Below are 9,119 nucleotides of genomic sequence, written 5' to 3'. Positions count from 1 at the left end.
GGCTAATACCATTCAGGACATAGGCATGGGCAAGGACTTCATGTCTGAAACACCAAAAGCAATGGCAACAAAAGCCAAAATTGACAAATGGGATCTAATTAAACTAAAGAGCTTCTGCACAGCAAAAGAAACTACCATCAGAGTGAACAGGCAACCCACAAAATGGGAGAAAATTTTCACAACCTACTCATCTGACAAAGGGCTAATATCCAGAATCTACAATGAACTCAAACAAATTTACAAGAAAAAAACAACCCCATCAAAAAGTGGGCGAAGGACATGAACAGACACTTCTCAAAAGAAGACATTTATGCAGCCAAAAAACACAGAAAAAATGCTCACCATCACTGGCCATCAGAGAAATGCAAATCAAAACCACAATGAGATATCATCTCACACCGGTTAGAATGGCAATCATTCAAAAGTCAGGAAACAACAGGTGCTGGAGAGGATGTGGAGAAATAGGAACACTATTACACTGTTGGTGGGACTGTAAACTAGTTCAACCATTGTGGAAGTCAGTGTGGCGATTCCTCAGGGATCTAGAACTAGAAATACCATTTGACCCAGCCATCCCATTACTGGGTATATACCCAAAGGACTATAAATCATGCTGCTATACAGACACATGCACATGTGTGTTTATTGCGGCACTATTCACAATAGCAAAGACTTGGAACCAACCCAAATGTCCAACAATGATAGACTGGATTAACAAAATGTGGCACATATACACCATGGAATACTATGCAGCCATAAAAAATGATGAGTTCATGTCCTTTGTAGGGACATGGATGAAACTGGAAATCATCATTCTCAGTAAACTATTGCAAGAACAAAAAACCAAACACCGCATATTCTCACTCATAGGTGGGAACTGAACAATGAGAACACATGGACACAGGAAGGGGAACATCACACTCTGGCGACTCTTGTGGGGTGGGGGGAGGGGGGAGGGATAGCATTGGGAGATATACCTAATGCTAGATGACGAGTTAGTGGGTGCAGCACACCAGCATGGCACATGTATGCATATGTAACTAACCTGCACATTGTGCACATGTACCCTAAAACTTAAAGTATAATAATAAAAATTTAAAAAAAAAAAGCTTTTGGTAGGAAGGGGAAAAATTCAAAACACAGATCTGGCCACTTGGCTATGATACTAAAACAACTTATCCAAATGTTTTATTTTGCATAACAAGTTTATTTTTTTAAAAGGCATATAGACAATAAACAAAGTAAATAATCAGATCTTAACTTCTGTCCTAGACTTGTTCCGTTAAGTTCTAGTCTGTGAGCACTTGTAGTTCAATAATCGTCATCTTCATCAGAGTCCATTACTTTTCTTCTGTTAAACTGGGAGGAAAATTAAATGAGTGTCAGAACATTTCTAATAAAGCGTAACTCAGATTTTCCGAGAAAGGATTTCTACCAATTTTAGCAAGACATTTGTGTCTTTAAAGCAACTTAGCGTGAACTAAAAGGGTGGGAATGGAGTCAAGAGCCTATAAAAATTAGAACCCTCCCCCAACAGATTCAGCCTTTCTCCCCAAACTTTCACGTGTTTGACAAAAGGAAAATGTCTCTGGGCTGAAAAATATGTGTGGTAGATGTATATTCAACATTAATCTTTAAAGTATCCATCTTTTCATTTGCCACGAGCATCTGGGGACACTTACTTTCACTGTTGTTGTCTTTTCTGTTTGTTGGCTTACTTTTTTAAGGATTTCTATTAAACCTTGTTCTGATACCTAGGAGAACCAGAAAAGATAAAAGAAAGAAAAACAGTACTTTTTTAAACAAAGAATTTACCTCTGCAGATGGAATCACTTTGTACTCTTTTTGAGGTGTGGGGAAAGAGCTCAGGAGGGAAGGAGTGGTGAGGCAGGAGGTTGAAACTATTGGTTATAACTATTGGTTTAAGTTCCAAATAAAATTTGCTCTGCTATTCCTCACTTGAGAAGGAGGGGGAAGTATCCATAAAATCGCTTCCTCAGGAAAACTGAAAGCTAACATATTTAAGAACACCTTTATCATCACTAGCTGAGTGTGACAACCACATATACCACTGTGTTTGGTGTCAGGAATAGACACACCACTTCTGCCCGAGAAGCTTAAACATTCCCTTGAAGGAGGTAAGTCATACTCGGAAAAGATCAACCCAACCAGCTCTCTCCCACACAAGCAGTTCTCAGTGTGAGGGGTTTAGGGGACAGGACCAATTCAGGTAGGCTGTGGTGGTGGCAGAGGGCTTCTTAGGGCAGGTGGGGTTCGTCTTGATCTCAAAGGCCAGGTTTGCCAGAACATACCCCTCATGGTATTACAGCAACATAGAGAACATAAGCAAGGCATCTTAGCACCTTCTCATCTGCAAAACAGACCTTCTACTTACACTGGTAGTATTTTAATTGGTGTTACTGACAAACCTTGCTTCCAGTGCAGGGGCAATTGAAGCTAGCTGACCCTAACAGTCATTGGGTCGCAGACACCAACAAGGTTCCAGAGCAACGCCAGGAAAGGAGCGAAGCAGAGGAATTTAGGAAAGGCAATTTATTCTCTTTTAAAGTAGGTATGACTATTCTCTCCAACAATTTCTTCTAAGAGTCAGCAAGAATTCTGTAATCCAGTGAAGATGCAGCTGACCTTTTGAAGCCATGTTTTGATAAAGCAGGTAACAGTAAAGTTCCTCAAGGCTGTCTAAGCTTACCTTCTCACTTAGTTGTCCATATCTTGCCATCTGTATAAGGTAATTCTCTACTGCTTTAGTTTTTTCAGGCTTTACAAGTGCTAAGTTACTTACTAAAAAGAAAAAAATACATATGCAAACAAGCCATTAAAATCAAATGCACTTATGTTATACCTTAAAACTACGCATTGACCTTTCCAAAGCACTTCACAAGCTTGTCTCTCAGTGTAGGGCAAGACAGTACTGTTACTCCTCTTAAAAATGAGAAAACTGAAGTTCAGCCATGCCAATCTCCACATGGGCACGTGGGGGTAGTGGCCCAGCCAAGATTAAAGTTGGGTTCTCAGATTCTAAGCACCATGCTTCCTGTTTCTTAAAATATATGACTGCCCTCTGGAAAGCGGTTTATCTATTACCCATAATGGTGGTGATCCACCTGTGGCCGCCTTTTCTACACTCAAACTGGGCTTCCAGTTAAAATACAGAAAATACCAGTTCATTCTGATTGTCTCATTTTTTCTTTCTACAGGTTTTGGTTTTTATGATGAACAACTCTGAATATACACTAAAACTGACAATACATACAAAAAGCCCCTAAGTCCCCCATCCCCAGTCCCCATCACCAGTTGACACAAAATGTCATCTACCAGCAACATTTTGTGATTGGCCCTATGAGTTGTTTCCTATAAATCTTACCTAATACGCACCTGGAGAACATCTTGGTAAGAGAAGTGACCTGGTACTTTTACTAGGGATTAAAGTACAGTTCTCTAGGTTTATAAACTTCACACTTCTTACACATCTCAAGTGTTTTCAGCCTAAGCAAATATTTCATCTAGTGATAGCAATAATGGTATCTAATCACCCCATTCAACTAACTCAAGCTAACTTTATGGAAATGAAATCAAAGATGCTTACACCTGGCCCGGGCCGACTGATCCAGAACTTGAGCTAAGATACTGTTTCTCATTTCTGCTTCCCTACAACAAAAACATAGGTCAAACACAATTAAAACAGAGCTGTCGGCATTCCCATGTAACATACGAGAAAGAACCCATCCAGTATGTGTCTCCACATGGGGCCTGCGGTATACACACTGTGTTATGGTAGTTGCTGTACATAAGGCTGCAGCTACATTCAAGTAGAATCCCCTTTTGCCCTCAAAGAACCAGCTTTATATTACACAGGTGACAACCTACCAGGCTGGAAGGTGAGCTTTTCAGTTTTCATCAGAGTGGAGCCTCAGTTCAAACACCATCACCAACATTTCTTAAGTACCTATTGCGTGACAGGTGCTAGAAATTTATAGTGGGATTTCAGGCAATTAGAAGGACCATGTGACTAATCTATATCATTTTCTTAGAGATAAAGCTGAGATCCAGGAGGCTATGCTAAAGAGACATAGGTAACTGTGGCCAAGCTACAGCCAGATTCCATGTTTTAAGACTCTCAGTTCTGTTTTTCTGGGTGGGGAAGGGGAATGAAATTATAACTTTGCAACTATCCTCACTTCTTCCTACCTACCCAAATAGAAAGTAGTGCACGTTCACAGGACAGTGGTCTCATGGACTTGTAAGTTTCTTTTTTCTTTCAAATGAAATCCTTTAAGAAATCTAAAAACAAATGAGCACAGATGCTTTGGCTCAACTGAGAGGGAGAGCTGGGGCTGGCTGTGCCCACTATCCACTCCCAGCTCAGAGGCCCTTGGGTTCATGGAACGTGGCTTAAAGCTCATTTCCATAGGCCGCTTCTTTATGGTTTGAGTACTGCAGCCCTGCCACAAACTTTAAGAGATGGGGTCTAGGCCGGGCATGGTGGCTCATGCCTGTAATCTCAGCACTTTGGGAGGCCAAGGTGGGTGGATCACTTGAGGTCAGGAGTTTGAGACCAGCCTGGCCAACATGGTGAAACCCCGTCTCTACTAAAAATACAAAAATTAGCCGGGCATGGTGGCGGGTGCCTGTAATCCCAGCTACTTGGGAGGCAGAGGCAGGAGAATCGCTTGAAGCTCAGAGGCAGAGGTTACAGTGAGCCAAGATTGTGCCACTGCACTCCAGCCTGGGTGATGGAGCGAGACTCCATCTCAACAACAACAAAAAAAGATGGGGTCTCTCTGTTGTTCATGCTGGAGTACAGTGGTGCAATCACAGCTCACTGCAGCTATGATCAGCTCAAGCTCCGGTGCTCAAGTGATTCTTCCACCTCGGCCTCCTGAGTAGCTGGGTCTACAGGCTTCAGTCACCACACCTGGCCTGCCACAAACTATTATATCACAGAACCCTAAGATGCCATCAATTCTAAGATACACCATAGTTTTACGTATCTCTAAAAATGAAAAACCCTAAAATGAGAGGTCTAATAGAGATCTCCATTCAAAACTGGGGTTTCTCGGGAGGCCAAGGTGGGAGGATCACTTGAAGCCAGGAGTTTGAGACCAGCCTGGGTGATATAGCGAGGCTATTAAAAAAAAAAAAAAGTTTAAAAAAATTAGCCAGGCATGGTGGTGCACGCCTGTCGTCTCAGCTCCTCAGGAGGCTGAGGTGGGAGGATCACTTGAGCCCAGCAGGAGTTTGAGGCTGCAGTGAGTTCTGATCCCACCACTGGGGTATCAAAGAGCAACATTCTCAGTACAAAGTAAAGAAGAAATAAATATGCCATACAGTAAGGGGCAGTACAAAAGCTTGCATGCACCTGGCCCTGACGTAAAGAAGAAAAAAGTTCAGTCTTACAGGGTTGCTGTCTGAATTCACACTACTAGGCAGGAGGCAGGGGAAAACCTCAAGCAGAGAATTTAACTTTCAATGGTCTCAGAAATGTACTCAAGTGATGGCAGAGTCAAAAGCAAATCCCCTCTGGAAGAATCTGGGGCAAGAGCAATCCGTTTTAAAGGCATCCTGATTTCATGTATGTGACAATGAAAAGATGTACACGGCAGAAATCAATGAAATTTGCGTCGTTTTACTTCCTATCACTACTCCAGATACTTCTCACCATCTGTCTTCTCCCGAACCCTCCCCTCCTATTTCTGTAGACCCAGCACAGTGCCTGACCCAGAGCAGGTGCTCTATAAATATTTGCTGGAGAGGAGGAGTAAGAAGGTGAGGAAGGGGAAATAGAGAATTGTCCAGTAGCTAAAGGTTTCAGTTTTGCAAGATGAAAACATTCTAGAGTGTGAACACTACTGAAGAGCACACTTAAAAATGGTTGTGGTGAAATTTTATTTAACCACAATTTTTAGAAAATGATAGCATGATAGGGTAATCACATACTCATTCAATAAACCTGCCACCGAATCAATTACCTGCATCTGTCTCAGGTGCTGTGCGCTGTGTTGGGATAAAACAATCAGAATAGCTTACCAGTTAACACTTATTGAGCACTTACTAAGTGAGGCACCGGACTCATGTCACCCCCACAGCCGAGGAAACTGCCACAGCTGCCTATTATCAGGCTCATTTTTAAGGTACTCACATTGTAGCAGAGAAACATCAACCAGTAATTGCAATACAAGGTCTGATGTGGAGCTGCACACGTGTTTATTTAACAATAATGAAGATACCCTGCGGATGATTTTGGCCAAATCACCATTCCAGCAAAACAAAAAAATCTGAGTCACACACCTGCTTAAAATAACTACAGCAAAAGAAATCCATTTGGTGAAACCACCCTTCAAAAAGTTCACGTTTCCAGCCCATACCTGTGCTTTGCTTCCTGTTGGGCCGCATCACCAGGATCCTGGAAAAAAAAAATTAAATTTAATAGAGAAATGTCACGGGGCGGGGGGGGCGGGAAAAAGGAACGGTTCTGTTGTTTCCTATACATAACAGTCTCTTGCAGTGGTAGAAACGACTCCCCAAATAAGAAACTGGGCCTCACAGAAATCAACGAACTAGTTCCCACTTACAACGTTTTGATGAACGTCTAAAACCACAACCTCACAGAAGGCTTTGGAATACAGAGCACCCTGGGGAGGGGAATCCCTGTATTACGAAACCGTGTTTCACATGTAGGAATAATTTCTGGAAAATAAAACGGGCCTCGGTATTAGGGACAACGATAACTCAAAGACTGCGCCCTCCGTCCCTAAGGTCCCGGTCCCTTATCAGAAACGCCTCTCCGGGCGTGTGGTCCATCCAAGCTTCCCAGGCGGCCCCTCCTGTCATCCCGGCGGGGCAAGCGTTCCTCCGACCCTGCCGCGCTCTCAGCACCGGGAACACAGCGGACCCTCAATACCTGTCGGCTAAACTTGGGTCATAACAACCGAACTCCGGAAAAACTGAATTCGGTCCGGCTGCTGGCTCCAAAAGCTGAGATTGTGCTTGGATCCAGGCCCGCCAGGACGAGCCGGCTCCAGGCTAGGGGACCCCACACCCCAACGCCAGGGCAGGTCCCGCACGTGGCGGCCCCCGCCGCCAGCCTCCTGGGCCCCTCGCGACGAGGAAAGCGACGAGGCCACCTCTGAGCCGGCCACGAGGCCGCCAGGGCAGGGGACCGGGGCCCCGGGGAGGCGCGCCCTACACTCCGGGCGAGGGCGGCGCCCCGCGGGGGCCAGGCCTGGCGGGGGCTGGTGCGCTCACCCCGTGTTTGGCCTGCAGCTCGGCCAGCCTCTGTCTCCTCAGCGCCTCAAGCTCCTCGTCCGCCATGGCTCGGCGTCAGCGCTAGAGCAGCCGCGGTCACTCTCGCAGCCCCTCGGCGCGAGCGCGGCCTTGACCACTGCGCAGGCGCCCGCGGGGCCCAGGCGTCACCAATCCAGCCCGGAGCCACGCCCCGCGCCGCTGCCAGGGCGCCAGGAGAGGCCCGATTCCCCGATTTCAGGCGGTCGAGCTTGGGCGCACGGAGGGGCGGGGCCTGGGGCGGGGCCTCCGGGATCCACCTCCCACCCGTGATCGGCGCCTCTGCGTGCAGGGACTTGGGCTGCGCTAGGGCGGGGCTGCGCTTTGGAAAGGTTAAAACCTGAAAGTGTGGCATCAACAAGTATAATAATTATGGGTGCAATGTGCTGGTGACCTAGAGGGTTAGGCGTATATTATCTCTATTTATAGATGAGGAACCAGGGGCGCAGGAAGGCTGAGTGGGGTGATGGAAATGTCCTAAAGCTGGATCGTGGCGGTGGCTGCCCGGCTCCTCGGTGCACACGGAGGCCGGCCGGTGGCTCTCCGCCTGTGGTCCCGACGCTTCGGGAGGCGGCAGGGTCATTTGAGGTCAGGAGTTAGAGACCAGCCTGGGCAATATGGCAAGAGCCTATCTCTACTAAAATTTTAAAAAACTAGTTGGGCGCGGTGATGTGCACCTGTAGTCCCAGCTACTCAGGAGGCTGTGTCAGGAGGATCGCTGGAGCCCGGAAGTTCGAGGCTGCAGTGAGCCTTGATCTCGCCACTGCACTCCAGCCTGGGAGACAGAGCCAGACCCTGTCTCTAAAATAAAAAATAAAAATAAAAAATGTGCACATCTGCCTCCTCGCCATCTGCCTCCTCCACGCACAAAAGGGCTTTTCCTGGGAGGATACTGCAGTGGGCAGCTGTGGCTGGTGTAAACTCTTTGGTGGAACAAATCCCTTTTGCCTTTGACTTGGGGGGAATTGGGGGCAGAGAGGATATTCAGCTACCTAAACGTGTGACTCATACAGATTCTGTTTGTTTGTTTGTGTGTGTGTTATTTTATTTTTTACATTAAAAAAATACAGATGGGGTCTCGCTATGTTGCCTAGGCTGGCCTCTATCTCCTGAGCTCAAGCAATCCTTTTGCCTCAGCCTCCCAAACTGCTAACATTACAGGCATGAGGCACCACACCTGGCCTGTGTGTTTTAATTGTGGCAAAATATACACAATACAAAATTTACCATTTTCACCATTTTTAGGTGTATTTTTCAGTGGTATGAAATGCATTATTGTGCAGTTGTCACTCAATCTCAGCTCACTGCAACCTCCACCTCCCGGGTTCAAGCGATTCTCCTGCCTCAGTCTCCCAAGTAGCTGGGACCACAGGCGTGCACCACTGTGCCCGGCTAATTTTGTATTTTTTAGTAGAGATGGGGTTTCACCATGTTGGTCAAGCTGGTCTCGAACTTCTGACCTAAAGTGATCCACCTGCCTTGGTCTCCCAAAGTGCTGGGATTACAGGCGTGAACCACCTTGTCCACCATCAATCTGTACAACTTTTTTTTATCATCCTGAACTGGAACTCTACCCAGTAAAGATTTAGGTTGGTGCGAGGGGCCTCTAATGGGAATGGGTGGAGGTGGGAGGGGTCTGAGAATAATAATCAGTCTCCACCCATTCCCATTCTAGTTTCTATGAATTTGCCTATTCTGGGTATCTTGTATATGTGGAATCATACAATATTTGTCCTTTTGTGACTGGCTTACTCCACCTAGCATATGTCTTAAAGGTTCATTCATGTTGTAGCATGTGGCAGAATTTCTTTCCCTCT

General features: G+C 45.9%; 1 protein-coding gene across 2 annotated transcripts; it reads right to left on the bottom strand.

Moving 5' to 3' along the window:
* Positions 1-1,186: 1,186 nt before the first annotated feature.
* Positions 1,187-7,534, bottom strand: PDCD5 (programmed cell death 5). Of its 2 annotated transcripts, XM_003816209.5 has the most exons (6): positions 7,267-7,534; positions 6,387-6,424; positions 3,608-3,669; positions 2,711-2,802; positions 1,683-1,754; positions 1,187-1,359 (listed from the first exon to the last, which is right to left on the bottom strand). In XM_003816209.5, exons 1-6 carry the CDS (start codon positions 7,330-7,332, stop codon positions 1,312-1,314), a joined length of 378 nt encoding a protein of 125 aa, XP_003816257.1. In that variant the 5' UTR covers positions 7,333-7,534; the 3' UTR covers positions 1,187-1,311. The 2 variants fall into 2 exon arrangements, with proteins under 2 accessions (XP_003816257.1, XP_008967514.1); XM_008969266.6 differs by having other exon boundaries at positions 1,187-2,802; positions 7,267-7,464.
* Between the last annotated feature and the right edge of the window lie 1,585 nt (positions 7,535-9,119).

The sequence above is a fragment of the Pan paniscus genome, chromosome 20 (assembly GCF_029289425.2).
Source record: "Pan paniscus chromosome 20, NHGRI_mPanPan1-v2.0_pri, whole genome shotgun sequence".
NCBI lineage: Eukaryota > Metazoa > Chordata > Mammalia > Primates > Hominidae > Pan > Pan paniscus.
This window is presented reverse-complemented; position numbering and strand designations above follow the sequence as displayed.

Coding starts and splice junctions, on each gene's coding strand:
- PDCD5 (XM_008969266.6), bottom strand. CDS start 7,332: ATGGCGGACGAGGAGCTTGAGGCGCTGAGGAGACAGAGGCTGGCCGAG. Junction 3,670..6,386: donor CAACAGGAAGCAAAGCACAG/GTATGGGCTGGA, acceptor TTTTTGTTGTAG/GGAAGCAGAAATGAGAAACA. Junction 2,803..3,607: donor TCAGTCGGCCCGGGCCAGGT/GTAAGCATCTTT, acceptor TTTTCTTTTTAG/TAAGTAACTTAGCACTTGTA.